The 18,295-nt window shown below is 28.0% G+C and overlaps 1 protein-coding gene and 1 pseudogene across 1 annotated transcript; both read left to right on the forward strand.

Annotated features, from left to right (window-relative positions):
* Positions 1-580: 580 nt before the first annotated feature.
* LOC145838336 (methylcrotonoyl-CoA carboxylase beta chain, mitochondrial pseudogene) lies at positions 581-2,697 on the forward strand (annotated as a pseudogene).
* Positions 2,698-3,089: 392 nt separating this feature from the next.
* On the forward strand, positions 3,090-16,385 carry LOC145837757 (palmitoyltransferase ZDHHC17-like). Its single transcript, XM_082945194.1, has 13 exons — positions 3,090-3,157; positions 4,048-4,200; positions 5,473-5,592; positions 5,921-6,088; positions 7,143-7,305; positions 8,869-9,003; positions 9,459-9,598; positions 10,126-10,354; positions 10,726-10,788; positions 12,425-12,602; positions 13,302-13,459; positions 14,309-14,400; positions 15,075-16,385. Exons 1-13 carry the CDS (start codon positions 3,141-3,143, stop codon positions 15,217-15,219), a joined length of 1,761 nt encoding a protein of 586 aa, XP_082801320.1. The 5' UTR covers positions 3,090-3,140; the 3' UTR covers positions 15,220-16,385.
* The last annotated feature ends 1,910 nt before the right edge of the window (positions 16,386-18,295 follow it).

Genomic DNA, 18,295 nt, shown 5'->3' on the forward strand with positions numbered 1-18,295 from the left:
AACTATGAATCATATGTTGAAAAATTTTGAAACAGAATTTTACAATAAAAACTGTTGATTTTATTAGATCAATACATTAGACATAAGGATAGCTTAACGCTTAAAAAAGGCAGAGATTTATCCTAAGATACAAATAAACTATAGTTTTTAGTTTTAGTAAAGACCATTACTGTATTTTAGAGTAACTAGATAAATAAATAAGATTTAGTTTAATGTAGTTGTACTTTTAATGTAGCAAAATCATGTCTTTTGTGATAACACTTTGTAGTATATTTTGTCATCTTTAAAATATCCAAAAGTAAATTTTGTGGTTCTGGTTTTTTCATAAGTTATTCAAAGTTAGTAGTAGTATAAAAACAACATACTTTGTTCTAATTTATTGTAAAAAGAAAAGCAACATAAAAAAAAAATGTTGATGTTTTTTCAAAACCTGAAAAACAAATTATAAATAGTTATTTTTCAATGCAAGTTATTGTTATTGATTTAAAAAAATTGAGAAAAGGTCTGTATATAGTAAGCAATTTAGTTTACATGATTAGTTTGTAAGTTGTAAACATTAAATACATAATTTTAGATCAAAACATAACTTATTAAAATTATGTTCTGGAGAACTAAGTTGAGGAAAAATGTATTAGCATCAGTTGCAAGTAAAAATTTGTTTACTTCTGAAAAGTTCTACTCTACTAAAATTTTATCCACATTAGATGGCAAACTTGATGATCTTCATAAACATGTAAGAGAAATAAATAAAGAAAATATGAAAAAGCTCACAAAAAAGTACAACTTACTGATGAAACAAACTCTGGAAGGAGGAGGTAAAAAAGGTGTTGAGAGACACATTGTGAGGAACAAAAAGATGCTGGCCAGAGATCGGATAAGCCTGCTACTTGATAAAGACTCCACAACATTAGAACTGTCCGCTTTTGCTGGTTTAAAGATGAAGTACGGTGAAATCCCTTGTGCCGGGCTTGTAACCGTCATAGGAAAAGTCCATGGGGTATGGTGCTTGATATGTGCAAATGATGCAACTGTGAAGGGAGGCTCTATGTTTCCTATTGGGGTGAAGAAACAGCTGAGGGTGCAGCAAATAGCCGAAGAAAACAACCTCCCAGTGATCTACCTCATTGACAGCGGAGGTGCTTACTTGCCTTTGCAGGCAGAGATTTTCAACGAAGGCGGCAAGTCTTTTTACAACCAGGCCATAATGTCCAGCAAGGGAATCTCCCAAATAGCTCTGGTGTGCGGGTCTTGCACGGCAGGTGCTGCTTACATTCCCACCATGGCTGATGAAGCAGTGATAATACACAAGACTGGAACAGTGTTTTTGGGTGGACCACCTCTTGTGCTGGCAGCAACAGGTGAAAGAGTGACAAGTGAGCAGCTGGGTGGCGCGACTGTCCACTGCACTCAGAGCGGATGCACTGACCATTTTTCATTGTCGGAAGAAGCAGCTATAAATAAAGTAAGAGACATTGTTGCCACCTTGAACATTGAAAATGCTTTGTCAGGTTTGGAAAATGGTAGTGATGTGAGTCCTCCGAAATTCAAAGAGCTTGAACTGAATGAACTGATGCCTGCTGAGCACAAATTCCATCAGCTGGATGTCAGGCTCATACTGTCCAGGCTTGTGGATGGCAGCAAGTTTCATGAGTTCAAAGCCAGCTTTGCCACCACAATAGTCTGCGGCTTTGCCAGCATAAACAACAGTCTGGTTGGTATAGTGGCAAGCAACGGCAGGCTGACCGGCTCCGCTTGTTTGAAAGCAACCCACTTTGTGCAGATCTGCTCTCAAAGACAAACTCCGATCGTTTATCTGCAGCATTTTGAAGGTCAGGAGCAAGTTAAAAGCAGTGTAGAGCTGAACGACTCAACAATCAAGAACAGGGCTCAGCTTTTGCATGCAACCTGCTGTGCAAGCGTGCCGTCGATATGTGTGAGTTACGGAGGCGTAACTGGCAGCCCAGAGTCTTGCGCCCTGGGATCCCTTTCAACTGGCTCCAGGTTCCATTTCATTTTCCCAAACGTCTCGGTTGGGCTCAGCAATCCTGAGTCACTCTGCCTGCAGGTTGCAGAATTAGATAAAATTTCTGACATGGAAGAATTGTATCAAAAGTTTAAAGTTGAAACTGAGTCGTTTTATGCTGCTTATAACAATTTAAATGATGGGGTGATTCTTCCCCAGCATTTGAGAAAAACTTTAAGTACTTGCTTGTCAATATTTAAACAATCAAATATAGTAAAATCATTGAACTGTGTTCCTGAGCAGCCTTTTATTCGTATGTAATTTGTCTTTATTATTTTAAAAACGTTTTATAAATGCAATAAAAATCAACCATTTTAATTTAAAATAGATTAATTTTTGTTATTTAATAATGTTTTAATATTTACAAAATAAAAAGAGTGAAATTATTTTACTAATTAGCTAAGGGTTAAAATAGTTTTTAATAGTTACATTTTAGTTTTGTAGCTCTCTTACATAAATGTTTCAAAAATCTTGCTTTTAAAATGTTAATTGAAGTAATTTTCTTGTGTTTTATATATCAATAAAAAAGTTTTAAAATGCTTTGAAAAACAACTGCTAGTTTTGATCCTATGCTTTAATGAGATTATGCAATTTTTATCTCAAATATGTGTAGTTGTTGTATTTTAAAACAAAACTTTTATAACTAAGATCTTTCTAGTTAGTAAATTTTATCATACATTTATATGCAATACTAATACTTCTTAAACATATTTTTAGTTGTTTATACTAATAGATGTTTAATAAAGCTGTCAAATGTTTTAAGCTCTTTTAATAGCTATTAGTATTAGTGTGTTATTCAACCAATTTATATTTTTTAATCATAGTATCTGTATGAATATTTGTTTGTAGAACTTTGTTTTTTTTTAAATAATATTAACTATAAAAGTTATCATTGTGCATTAGATTGACTTCGGAAAAAATTAAAAGTGTTTTAAGTATATTTAATTTTAGTGGTAGTTTTATTTGTATCTTATTAATTAAATAAGTCAGCATATTGTTGATTGCAATAAGTTTTAGTTAGTTTTCTACAATAAACACTATCATAATTTTAAATTACTACAGAATTACAACACACTACTTTTTTTGTTTTATATGGAGCTCAAGTTATAAATTACTAATGGTTGACCAATCAAGGTAAGTTGTTGATAGAAAACTTAATTTGAGTTTGTATTTATCAATGCTATACAATGTAATACTATATCATTATAGTTCAATGTTTAGTTATTTAAATTGAAGTTTTTTATTTAGATTATTTTTACAGTTTTCAAAGCTTTTCAGAAATACTAGAAGTATTCAGGGCAACAAAAGAGAGTAAAATCAATACATTTTTTAAATAATAATCATATACTGCCTAAGAAAAATTCATTTTGTTTTAAAATTAAAATAATCGTTTTTTGATTTAAAAAACTAGCTGGTATTATTTTTTTGTATTATTTAATAGCTCTAATATTTAAAAAATTACAAAAAAGTTCCTGAAAAGTTTGAGATTACTTAAAAACTATAGTATGAGAAAAATCTGTATTTGGTTTTAAGACTTCTTTATTATAAGATTGTTATTATAACTTATCTAAGTTTACCCAACTTAAAAAAAAATTGTTAGTGGTTTACAGAACACCTGTTATGGCTCGCATGTAAGAATATATGTTAGTTTCTGCAAAATTTTTGAGCAAACAATTAATTTATGGTTAAAATTTTTTAATAAGGTTCTGTGTTAAAGTTGCAAAATAACTTTTACTTAACAACACAAAAAAATAAAAAAATTTTTAGGTTAGAAACCACTTTTTTAGGTTAGAAAGTCAGTAAGTATTTTCATTATAACACCCTACATTTAATAGTGATTGGGACATAGTGAGGGCGACACAGTGTGGTAAATAACATTTATATTTTTTTTTAAATAAAATTTTAAGTGTCACATTTCAACCTTTTTAAACTATTAGCTATACCATTGGTGAAGTATAAGTTTACACAAATACTTGAAAAAAAATATTATAAATCAAAAGCTTAATATTTTGCTGTTTACACAGTGATTGGGACATTGTGCGGGCGACACAGTATGGTAATTACAAGAGGTGCGAGGAACTGGTGATGGGGGAAGGGGTGGACGTGAGGAAGCCTGACAAGGACAACATAACAGTACTTCATTGGGCCGCCATCAACAACCGACTGGAAATTGCCAGGTATTTAATATATGTTTTTAAGTTTTAGAAGCATTTAACGTTGACTACATGTTTGTGGTTTTTTTCATATTTTTTATACTTGCTAACAAATTAAAATTTATTATCTTTATAAAAACTACCAGGTCAAAATAGAGTTGTTATATTTTTAGAATTTATAAATGTTTTTGAAATTGCAAGGTATTGTTTAACAACTTGTTATATTCACACAATTTGTTATGGCTTTCTAAATAGCTACATCAAATTAAAATAGCAAAGTGTTGCATAGGAGAAAAAAAAAACCTTAAACTGAGCTATGCTTTTAAGTTTTAAAATTTAAATTTATTTTATAGTGTTTAAAAATTATCTGACTTTAAAAAAATACACTGTTTTAACTTTCAAAAAAAAAAACACAACGATAAAATTAAATTTGATTGTAGTTGAATTACATACTTGTCTAAAACTTATCACATGCAGTAGTTTGTGATATTTATACATGTTAAACAGGAATTTATATAAAGTATCTATTTCTTTTTGATATTTTGTCTTCACTATATTTGGTTATATTTCTACAAGTATAAATAATTATTTTTATTATTATAAAGATATTTTTGCATCTCCTACAACTATAGTGTACGATAATGAAGCACTTTTTTAGTTTACAACAATTGAATCTGTTTTTACAATGAAATCATGGCTTAATTTTATTGTTAATAAAAAATAAATGAAGTTGTGGTTACTATAATATAAAAAATAACATTATTAAGAAGTTTGATGATTAATATTATTTTTAAGTTTGTCTATGAACTAGTTTGTATCGCATAAATTTAAAGTACATTTTTCACTGTAGTTTTACTACTTAAGGTACTTAAAGCTGTAAATTATGTTCTTAATTTTTAGAACCTATTTAATTTAAACATTGATTACGCTTTATTACAAGGTTGTCTTAAATTTCTTCTGAATTTCTTAAAAAACGCCATCATAATTCTTGAGCTAATCTAAACTTAATTAATAGAACAGTTTTTAAGCGAATTTAATATTAAAGGACTATAAACTAATTATTTTGATGCAAAACTAACTAATTAAATTTTACATAAATAAATTAGATATTTGTTGCTATTTTTTAAGTTTCATTTGTATCTTATTTTCATTGCTAAACAACAAACTTTTACTTTCTTTTATCGCAAAGAACTATTATTATTACTACTTTTACTATGCCTTTTTTTATTAATTTCCCGCGCAACTACATTAAACATTACCAACATATTTGTTACATTCAGTTTTGTTCACTCGCAGGTTCTTCATAACTCAAGGAGCGGTGATAGACGCGTTGGGTGGAGACCTGGTGGCCACGCCCCTCCACTGGGCCATCAGGGAGGGACACCTGCAGATGGTCGTACTACTCATGCAAAACGGGTTGGTTTGTTATGAAAATAGTTAATGTGCTTTTTTTGTTTGAGAAACTTGTTCAAGTAAACGAAATGCACCAGTGGCTGCTTGCAAGTTGAGCTGTGTATGAAAGTCAATCTAAAACTTTCGTTTGTTTCAAGTTAACTTTCAAGTATTTCCCAAAGCTGGACATAAAACGAACTGCAATTGCTTATGTATTAATGCAGCAATTTAGCTTGCTTTTTATTTCCCTGTTTTGCATAATAACCACAAACTGTAAATTAAAATGGTTTGAAATGTAAAACTTGCCTCTGTTGTACCACGTTTTTCAAACAAACAACTTCAACCAACGCAGTGCTGACCCGGGGGTGCGGGACAGCGACGGGTGCGCGGCAGTTCACGTGGCGGTTTCGTGCGGCTACTCCAACATCGTGTCCTACCTGATTGCCAAGGGCACGGACTCCAACCTGTTCGATGCCAACGGGAAGACGCCGTTGATGTGGTCAGCCTGGAGGACTTTCGGGTTTGTTTTTATTTGAACGTTGCAAAGTATAACACAGTTAAAAATTTTTATTATATTTACAACTTCCTTTTTTAACAGTTTTACTGTTGTTTGTTATGTATTGTTCGAAAACAGGAGGTATTTTTGATTTTTCACAATGTAGTACACAATTTTTAAGTTATTTTAGTTGCTTAAAGTTTTGTATAAATTTCTTATTAGTGTAGACAAATTTAATCTTGATTCGTATACAACCATTAAATTTTTTTATGAGTCTGTGATAGCTTATGTTTGACTGAGATGTAAATATTAAAAGTTCTTACATTACTACAAGTTAAAAGTTTTTATAACTTTTCTAATTGATAACTTACTTTTGTTTGCTACTCAACCAAGTCAACTCAAACTGTTTTTTTTTTCATAAATCAGACTAGTTTAAATTTTCACGTAAAAGTCAAGTAAGTTTTTATTTTACTTTTACTTAAATTTATTTCCTCGACATTTTTTATTAATCACAGTTCTTTAGACTGATTTTGGTTTTCACTGTTGAGTTTAACTAGTTCATTTAGTTTAAGTTTTCAACTATTTCATGGCAACAAGTTTATAAATTTTCGTATAGGCAAGTACTTTTTTTTTTCATTTTAAAGTGTCTCCAAACTATACACAATACAAATCACTTATTTTACAATGCTAAACTTTATTACAGTGTGTCCACTTAACCTGAAATTTGACAATTTAGGCTAAAAAAACTTAGAATTTTGAAAAAAATCACTAAAAAAACGGGAAAAAACTCGAATTTTAAACAATTTTTACATATTAAGTAGTAAATTTTTGATTTGAAACGAAGTATCTATTATATAGATTTTAAAAATTTGTTATCATCACATTTTAAAGACACAAAAACGTGCACTTTCAGAATCCTGGAAAAAATTCAGAAAACCAGTTGCCATGTTCCTTTAATAAAACACGTTTCCTGTCAAACACAATTGTTTTGATTTTCAAACAGGCTTCGCTTCTGCGAATCTCCAGCGTTTCAATGAGTTGTAGCTGGTGATAATTTATCAACGCATTATATTAACAGCGTCGATCCGACGAGATCGCTGATATCGCTGCACGCTTCGGTCAACCAGAAGGACCTGCAGTACAGGAACACGCCGTTGCACTGGGCCTGCATGTCCCAGAACACCAACGTCATCGGAATACTGCTGAGGGCGGGCGCCGACATCGAAGCCACCAACTCCGCCGTTTGTTACATTATCGTTCAATTTATGTATTGTCTTAAAACATGTCTGAAACAACAATAGTTAAAAATCTATAATTTTTTAATAAAGTTAAAGCTAAAATATCTGCGGTTCGTATAGTTTTTAAGTGCAGAGTCGATGTCAAAGCCACCAACCCCGCCGTTTGTATAAGTGTTGATTTATTATTAAATTTTTCATGTCGTATCTTAAGAATCTAAAAGTAAAGTACAAATAAGAAGAATTTCATCTACTGTGTTTAATAAAATTAAAACTAAAAGCTCCGCAGTTAGTATATGTTGATTTGAAGTTTGGTTTTTGTTGTTAGGGTTGCCAAAAATTTTGCAAACCTGAAATTTGAGAACTTTTGAAAAAAAACTGAAAAAACCTCAACTTTTGAACAAAAATATTTAAAAAGCGTGGAAAAACCAGGAATTTTAAACAATTTTTACTTGTAAAGTACAAAAACTTTGATTTAACACAAAAAATCTACGATAAAAATAAAAACATTTTCTCTTCATCAATTTTTTTTTTATTAACAAACATATTTAAAGTATTTTTTCAATGTTTTTATGCAATTTGACACAGTTTTTTACCTTAGACTTGACTTTAAACTACATTGACCCAAATATGATGTAATATAGACCCAAAAATGTGTAATTTTAATAACCTTGAGGAAATTTTGAAAACCTGCAGAAAATTTGCTAACAAAAATTTGGCAACCCTGTGTTGTGAACAAGTTTGAAACTAATTTCGAAATAAAAGAAGGATATAGTCTGTTCAATAGTACTAAATTTATAAATAAGTTCTATCAATGTTTGTAATAAATAAGTTTTATAAAACTAGATCGAAAGACTTTGAGATTTGTTAAATTGTTTGATTCTTATTTAATTAGTTTTTAAAGTATGACGTCTTTAGAATAAAGTTTAGTTGTTCATCAATATGAAAGTAATAAAATTTGTATATATTATGCAGTAAAATGAGTCTTAACCTAAAACTTTTATGATAGGAGTATTCCACAAACTTAGTATTACTACAATTTAAATATTTTATTTACATTGCATGCATACATATTTATCGAAATATTTTAAGCAACTGCTTAAAACTTTTTCATTTTAAAGAAAAGTTGAAGAATTTTTGATAGTAAAGTAAATAGTGAAATAATTTTTTATACCACTTTACAATAAAGAAGATCAATTAAAAGTTAGTACATTGTTATATTAATGTATATTATACAAAGCATAAAGAAAAAGAATATTATAAACATACCTTTTTTTTGATATAAGTAGTATTTTTGTATGTCCAAATTTAAACTGTACCATGAAGCGTAGTATAGTATTTTAATTTTCTGGTGCTTGTATACTCAGAACGCAGAAGAAACTTGTTTTTACTAGTTGAAAAATTTACAACGAAAAAAATTCACCAAGTTCAGAAAATAGTCATCAAACGTACTTTTTAAACTCTTTGTAATAAATTCTTCAAACCCGCAATAACATTCACATTGTTGTTTAAGTATACAGTAACAATTAGTTTATTCCAGCTATATTAATATTCATTTATTAACTGTAGGGAGAAACGGCACTGGATATAGCCAATCAGAAGGGAAATAAATGGATAGCAGGCAGACTCATTGGTGCGAGAAGGGAGATGGGGTTGGAAGTAAGGGGAGAAAATAAAATATGGAGATATGTGAAGAACAAAAAAGTTGGTTTTCTTGGTTCTTATAATGAAATTATGGGAACACTTGACTTTATTTCGTTTCATTACTTGAATATGAAATTGTTAGCTAGTATTTGCATAAGTTTAAATGTTTAAGTATTTTAAATATTTGTTTATTGTCTGTAACTTAAACAGAAAGTGTTTAGCTGAGAGTTAAGTGTGTTATATTAAAAACAGTTTTTAATACTGTTCTTAGGTTCTAATCATTTACTATAGTATGCAACGATTTTTTGTGAAGTTATGCTTGATAATTATTTTATTTAAATTTTTAATTTTGTTAATTTGTTTCTTATAGTTTAAAGTTATAATAAAACCATTTAATTGAGGCAAAGAACATTTTATTAGTGGATTAAATTTTGTATAAAAATTAAACTTACTTACTTTTTTTATAGTTTGTTCATAGAGTTTGATAGTTGAATTTTAACAACATTTCTAAACAGACAAACAAAAAGATACTGATGTGTTTGCCCTTTATCGCCATATTTTTTGTCGGATATATTTTATCTTCCAGTATCCAGTCGTGGATGCTCAAAATTGTCATTCTTATTTTGTTTTTCGTTTGCACACGCATTTTTTATAAGTGAGTTTTGTTTTTATGTGCTTATGCTTAAGGAGTACCAGTAGTATTTTGTTATAATTAGTATTGGGTCTTATATAAACAATTTCTTATTTTAAATGCTTTACTCTTTGATGTTTAAGTGGAAATTTGAAAATGTATACTTTAATTGTTAACACATATATTAAAGCTTTACGTTGCACAAGTATCAAATTAAACTTGTAACACTTTTTTTTCTTAAAGAGCTTTTGTATTTAAGTTTGTATTTAGCCTTCTTGTTTTTTATTTTAGGAATAGTTTTTCAAATACATAAAGTATTTTTTCAGTTAATTTTTGATTTTTTCTATTTTTTCACCAGTAAATTACACCACAAAACTTTTTTTTTTACATTTTAGAGACTTTCATGTATCCATGCTTTATTGTAAATTATGGTTTATACCAAAAAAAGCAAATTATAACTTTACACTTTAAAGTTCTTTTAATCACTCCATAAATTACATACTAAAATATTTTTTATTTATTAGTCAAATTACGAAGTCTTTTTCTTGCAGCATCTGCACAATACAGAACGAGACCCAATCCTCCGTTCCCTTTTCAATCTCCCTCGCCACAAAGTTCTGGACTTTCTTCACCTCCTTCTACTTCTACCTACCGGTGACCTACTCCCTTTACACACAACTCGCGTACATATTCGTGTCTCCCTGCATGTTCTACTACTTCTACAAGGTGGTCACCGCCGATCCCGGCTTCATTTGCGTTCCCGATGAGGAAAAGAAGCAGGTTTGAACTTTGTTGTGTTGGATGTACTGTTTTAATTGTTTATTTTGAGTGTAAAAAAATTACTGGTCGGTTTCTTGAAAACTTCTTGAGCCAGCGTTTTTTTATGTTAAAAAGTTTGTTGAATCTAGAACTTGATCTCTTTGAAGTGTATGCTTATGTATTAAAGTGTTTTTAATAGTTTATTAATATTATTATGTGTTATTATATAAAATTCTTTACACCTTTTTGAATTTAAAAAAATTGGTACAGTTTTTAAACTTAAATTATGTTTTTATGCTAAATAGATTTAAATAGATTTTGACTATTTTTTGTAAAATTTTGCAGCTGTAAACATTAGCTACTCTTATTTTTTAATAATTCATTATTTGCAGACAATAGTCCACATGGCAGAAACGAACAATTTTAAAATGGAAAACATTTGTACTACTTGCTTGGTTGGTTCACAACTTTTTTTTGAAATTGTTTCCATTTTCTGATACTGTACAAATCCTATTTTTAAAAATTAAAATTTAAATACCTCTCAGGTTTAGTATTCATTAGATATTAGAAATAGATATTCAAGTGTATATGTGGGTTGTGCTTTAAAAATTTTATATGCATCTTATGAAAGAATTCATTAGAATGACCAAATGTGACTTAAACTACTTATTAATCAATAACAACAAAAATCATCTTCTGCTGCTTAAAAGTAATCTTCACAATCAACTAATCTTATTTATTTTAGATATTTAGTATAACAAAATAGCATCATCGAAAAGGTTTTAAAATAGTGAAGTCAATTTTAAAGTATCAAAGTTTTATTTAGTTTATATTTTATTTCCAAACAAATTGACGATAAAAAACAAATCTAATTAAATTTTATACTAAATTACTAATTTTAATTAATCTAGTATAGTTTAATTTTTCATGTTGATATACACATTTTTTAACTCTTTTTTTAACTTCTTACCTTAATTTTTTTCATAATTATTAATTTATAACTACTGAAATTCATGGGTTGAATTACTAAGAACGCGTTAGCATCTCAATGAAAGTGCCAAAAGTATAAACTTGACTACCAATTTTCTTCCTAATCGAATTCAACCTTTAATGGTCAATATCCATCTAAGTTTGCTTATTTAAAAAATTAAATATAATAACAATTTTAGTTGTATGTAAAAATACCATACCTTTAATATTTATAATTGAGTTAGAGAGGCAAATATTCTCGTAGGGTGCATCGTAGGAGATTAGACATACTTAGATAATGAACAGCAGTGTTAACAAAAGGAATTTTGTCTAAAATTAAATTTGAAAATCTTACTTAAGTTGTCAGCTTCAAACAAAAGATGGCAGCCATATAACACAACGAATTAAATAAAATGTTGTATTGAAGCGTATGATACAAACACAACAAACAAATGCTCTTATAAGTTTTTTATAGATTTAGGTGTCTTGTGATAAACTGACTGTTTATGAAGTTTTTATAAGTATTGATCATTATTTGTTAGTTTTTGTTTCATTTAAAAATCTGTTTTAATTTTAAAAACGTTTTAGTTATGTATATTGTTTTTTTTTTTGCAATGTTTTTTTTTTCTGTAAGTAAACATACAAACTTGTAAGTCTAATTGTAAGTTAAATGTCTAAATTTTATTTAATGATATTTGTCCAAAACTTCTGGGTCTTTATTTTTCAGCCAGAACATATTTTTTTACTAATTTACCAAGTAATAAATTTTATACAATTTAATTTCACTGTCTATAACTAATAATTACAAACTTTTTCACAGTTGTTTTGTTAAAAAATCAATTACAACGGCTCATTCAAAAAAATTATACATTTATTAAACAGTAGGGTGCTTATAAATACAGTTTGCGTTGGGGTGGTTTTCAGATAATCGAATATAGCCAGCATGAAAGTTTCTTCAAATCATCTAAAGTTTTGCACGGGGTGTTTCTGTAGTATTTGCCAAATATCAAAACTGTTTTAGCTGAAAACTCGAAGGTCGCCATATCTACAAGCAACAATCTTGTTGTTTAAGTTTGATCGATAATTAACTTCGTTTTTAATTTGTATCCATCTGTTCGACAGATCCAAAAACCGTTGAGAAGTAAGCACTGCGCGGTGTGCAACAAGTGCGTGGCGCGGTACGACCACTACTGCCCGTGGGTGGTGAACGCCATAGGTGCGGGGAACCACCACTACTTCATCTACTACCTAGGGTCGTTGCTTGGAGTGCTGTGGTGGCACATATTCGCCGCTTTCAATTGTTAGTTGTTTGTTTGTTTACAACGTAATTGTTTTAGCATAACTAATAATTTGATACTTGTAGTGTGGTTTTATGCAGTTTGTATGTATACTGCTTTCAACTTTTAGTTTTATTAGAGAAGATAAAAATGTAGTATAAAGTTATAATATTTAATAACAAGCTCAATATAACTTGTTACAGGGTTGCCACTTAACCTGGAAACCTGGAAAAACCTGGAATTTGACAATTTAGGCAAAATAACCTGGAAAAACCTGGAATTTGAGAAATTATTTTAAAAAAACTGGAAAAACCTGGAATTTTTAATAATTTTAACATTTTTGATATTAAAATCTCAATTTGACACAAAAAATCTATCATATAAATAAGATTTTTTTGTCATCATCAAATTTTTTTTTATTTCAAAACACATTTAAAGTAACTTTACTATGTTCTTTTACTATACATCTTTTCAATGTTTTTATACTATTTAAGACAGTTTCTTATATAGAAATTAGCTTAAAACTAAAAATAGACCCAAAAATGTGTACTTTTAAAAACCTGGAAGAAATTTACAAAATCTGGAAAAAAAATTGAAAAAACGAGTGGCAACCCTGTTGTTAGACAAATCACCAATCTTATAGTCTTAAGACCGCGGTTTTAAAGCACTAAACTAAACATTATTTTTTTTACTGATATACAGTGTACAGTGTATATGTACAGATTGGAGCACGGTGAGTTCTGCGCCCGATGAAGTGACGATGGTGTTGTTGAGAATGTGGCACGTGATGAGCCATTCTCCCTGGGTCACGTGGATATTCATTAACTCCTGCCTGCATGTTTTGTGGGTGTCAGTACTGCTGTTCTCACAGCTTTACAATGTTTGTTATGATCATTTATATCTTATCTTTTGAGAGTAATGTATGTATTTTATTTGGAACCTTTATGTCCATAAACTACTAAAACTATTAGAAACAGAATTGAAAGGTATCTTTTAATAGCTAAGCCTAGCTTCAAAACTACTAAAAACTCAGGATACTTTGAATTTTTTATATAAACCTTTTTTTTATAGTATCGTTTAAACGCTTGTTCACTTAAATATCAAAGTTTATTTGTTGTTTTATACTACTTTACTTTAAAGGACTTGTAAATCTCATTTGTTTACGTTTAGATATGACTGTGTGAGTTTTTTATCAACTAAATACTTAAGATTAACTTTTTCAAAGTTTTTTTATCTTACATATCAGTAGTTGAAAGTAAATTATGTAGTGTTTTGATTCATTACTTTTGGTAATAAAGGTTTTAAGACCTTTGCTGTTTATAATAATAGATTTATACAGTACATTAGAATAACCCAAGGTGTAAAGCAAACAGTTTTGAGATATTATGTTATGTTTCACAACTTAGTGTTAGAAAAAAAATCAAGAATTATATAACTAATATGTTCAAAATAAGAAGGTATTTATTGATAATATTGTTTGGAAAACTGGGCTAGTTATAATTAAAATATATACAGAATGCTAATAAACAAGTATGTAGTAAGTATTGTATATTTAGTCAAATAAACGTTTTTATACTCAAATATCTTTAAAGCTTCTAATTTATTAATTTTATGTAAGTTATAGCAACAAGTAATATAAAAGTATGCTAATTTATGGAGAAATGTTTTCAATTCACTCAGGTGTTTATATTTGTTCAAAATTTACTTATTTGTTCAATTATAATTTCAGATGGTGTACAAAGGAATCACAACAAATGAACAAATAAATGCCTACAGGTACAACCACTTCAAAAATAACTGTCAAGGAAAAAGTCCTTTTGAGTGAGTTTTTTATAAAAAAGCTATAGTTTACCTTTTACAAAATTTAAGATTACCTAAGAGTGTTTTGAATGCTGAGTGTCAAGCTTTCAAGTAATTTTCAGAAATTTAGTTTTTAAGTTTTTTTTTTTTTTTGTTTTCTAAGAAAACAATTAATAAACATATATCCCCTACATCACTTGTGCAGTGTGTAAAAACAAAAAAATTGAAAAGAATGTGCTTTGATAAAATTTTATTTTGACTTTTGAATTAGTTTAAAGTTTTTTTTAAGAAGTTACGAATAATCACTTATTTCTCAGATAATACAAGTAGAACTTAATAAATTTTGTTAACCTGTTTTAAAAGCCAGTATGAAAACAATTTTTTATTTGACCTTTTTTATCAATATACAGAGGCAATCCCTAAGCTTAAAGTTAACTCATAATTTGTAGATTTTCATCCTTGCTTCAGTTTTATAAGTTTAGTAAATTCGATTTTTTTTATTTAAAACATAAATGTTCTTTTAATGAGGGTATTTTAAATATATATACTTATCTCCTTGTTTTTGGTAAACAAATTTGTTGAAGAATTAAGTAGTTTTATTAGTTATCTTAATAAATTAAAAAATATGTATTAATTTATATTTACCTTTATATGTTCTGAAAAAGCTTGTTTCTGTACTCATTTTATTCAAATAGCCGAGGGATTGCGAAGAACGCAGCCGATTTGTTCAGGTTGTTCGGCAGGTCTGGGCACATAAACTGGAAGACAAAGATGAACTTCCCGCCAGAATTCAATACGCCCTGCACATCAGGTAGTGGTTGCGAGAAGAATTTCTACTGATTATATGCAATGTAGTACGTTTTCATTTATTTCATAGTTAGCGGTTTGTTTTAAAGATTTCACAAACTACATGATGTACAATTGTTTTCTAGACATGTTTTCTTTTTTATTTTGCAAAACTTAAAAGGACGTGTTTTAATAAAACAAGTTTTAAGATAACAATTATAGTCGTTGGTTCTAATGCAAAGTATTCACTTTGATTTATATGAAATACTTTTTGTTCAAATAACGTTAAATATTTTTAATATTGGTCTTAAATAGTTGAAAATATTTTTGATTAGTTTTGATAAAGTTTTCCGTGCTTTTTTATTTTCAGTTAGATTGCAGTAACACAATTGTTGTTTTCTTTTCACATTTATATTTTGGTTGTAAACTGAAGTTTATCTTTTTTAAATTATGTATGTTTGTTACTTGTGCAAGGTGTTTTTATACTTAAAGTTTAATGTTTTTTACAAAATATTATAGTTTTATAGTTATAATAGTTTTAAAATAAGTTTTTTAAGGTTTAAAAGACACTGACTAGGTAAGTTTCGAGAAAAAAGTAATTTTCAAGAGATACCCACTTGATATAATTTACAAGTTAAATACTTAAAAAAAAATTTAAAGTATCTTCTTGCAATATGCTACCTAAGATTTTAATTTCTACTTCAGAACAAGTTTTATTTGTATTTGTTCGTTTTTCCTGTGGACATACAATGTAGCTTGTTAAAAAAAGTTGTTTTTCTGACAAGTGCAAATAGTTTAATATTTTTTAGTTGTAAGAAATCTTTTCAGACCAACTTTTAAAGTAAGTTTGCAAAGAATGGGTTTTCTTTTTCTATCTCGCAAAATACTCTATCATGTGCATGTTGTTCTTTAGATTTTTTTTTTCTTCTACTGACCATTTTCTGGTAATTAACAATGTGATTATTTATGAAATTCCACATCAAATTAACCTCTTTGATACTTTAAAATGTTTAAAAAATTTAAAACTTAGACGAAGCAAACTTTTAGCCGTAACTTTCCTTTTTTTCTGTTAGCGTGACACTTTAACACAACTTCGTACTAACGCTTCTACTTATTTTTTTAAATAATTTTTAGTAGAGTTAAAATTAAGTTAAAATTTTGTTCAAGTATGATAATTTAGTATAGTTATTGTTAAGAGCACTAGCATGTAAAATTATTGATAACAATTATTTTGTTTGTAACTTTCAATGTTTATCGCTGTGTATTTAAAAGTCAGTGTCATCAGGTTATTGTTAATAAAAAAATAAAATGTAAATAAAATTTATGTTAGTGTTTTCTAATTTTGTTTTTACTATACATATTTGTGAAGTTTGTATATGCTAAACATGTTCACAATACAAAATATAGAGTTTTTGATTGGTTTTATTATCTTTGTAGCAAGTAATCATTGAAACTTATAATTTTATAACATATACAATCTAAAAATAAATTATTCAAATAAAAGGTTCTAGTTACAATACTAAACCTTTTCCTGAGCTAATTAAGTTTGAAAATCTAAAAAAAAAATCGAACTAGACTATAGTTTAAGTTTTTTAATTAATCTTTTTTCCAGAATTTTCTGCTAGTGAACAGAATAGTTTATTTTTACAAACTAAGTTAAGAATTATTCTTATGGAAAAGTATGTTAGTTTGGTATAAAAACTAGACTTAAATCAAGAGTTTTAAATTGATAGATAACACAAAAAAGAATTGGTGAATAAAACCAGTGATCGATTAATATTTTCGTAAAACTTAAAAATTTAGTTAAAACAAGAAAACGTCAAAATCATTTATGAATTAATTGCTCTTATATATTTTGATTTTTCGAAAACTAATAAAAAGATCTCAACTTCTAGAGGATAAATTATATTTATTAAATTTTATTAAGATATTTTAAAGCACACTTAGTTTCGATCAAAGACCTCTTCTGTGTTTATTAAAAAAATCTTATTCAAATAGAATCAATTATTTTCTTAAATAAGCACTGAAGAGGTCTTTGACCGAAACTGAGTCTGCTTTAAAATATCTTGAATGAATTTAATAAATTAATTACTTGAGAAATCCATTACTTTGCGCGTTCTTATTTTTAATTTAAGAAATCTTCAGCAACAAATGTTAAACGAGAACTATTAACTTAAAATTGTTTAATACCCACATAAACTAAGTAGTATAGTTTGCTTTTACAACCATTTTAAACTGCTATTGCTTAAACTGTTTTTTCATAAAATTAATCAAGTTTTGTTAATATATTTGTTGCAGTTATCAAAAAAAAATATTTTTTTTTAGTTTGTATAAACTTAAAATTTTTTTTTGTATATATAAAACTATGTTTATCAATAGTTATGTTTCACCTTCTAGCAATATTGCCAGTTACAAAATAACTAGTCAAAATATAAATTATACTCGGCAGTTACAAAATATATGTTTAATGAAAAAAAAGTTTTACTATTTATCACTAAAAAGTGCGTCTCAAATGTTTGAGTATATAAATCAACGAACTTTGCTTAGTACTTCTATTAATTGACAAACTATCTTGAAGTAAGTGCTTAAGTTATTTATTAAGCAAATAAGTATTACTACAATTGTGATTTTTTCATTTAAATTATAAACATTAAGGAAGTACATACAACTTTGACAATTTATACTTTTTACATGTACATTTAATGTTTTATAAGCGAAAAAAGAAATTTGTTTCAATTGACGACTTTAAAAATAATGAAAGTAATTTTCCATAAGTTAAGTAAAATACAAATTTAATTGAATAAAGTGGTATATCTTGATCCTTACTTTACATACCTGTTAGGTTAATTAAAACCATTAATTTAGCCTTTGTTTTTTTAGGACTAGAGTTTAAGCTTTATAAATTTTCAGACACTATTTAACTTTTAAAATGTTAATGGTAATAAAATAAAGCAATTAAAGTATTTTAGTAAAAATTAATTTTTACAAAAAAAAAACAATGCTTTTTCAAGTATCTTAACCTTGAAGCTTTTATAACATGTCGAACTGTGTACTTCATTTTTATAAGAACTCAGAAGACATTTTTTTAACGAAAATAATTTGAAATGAATTACATAATTTTTGACCGTTT

The sequence above is a fragment of the Thalia democratica genome, chromosome 6 (genome assembly GCF_965202585.1).
Source record: "Thalia democratica chromosome 6, ktThaDemo2.hap1.1, whole genome shotgun sequence".
Taxonomy (NCBI): Eukaryota; Metazoa; Chordata; class Thaliacea; order Salpida; family Salpidae; genus Thalia; species Thalia democratica.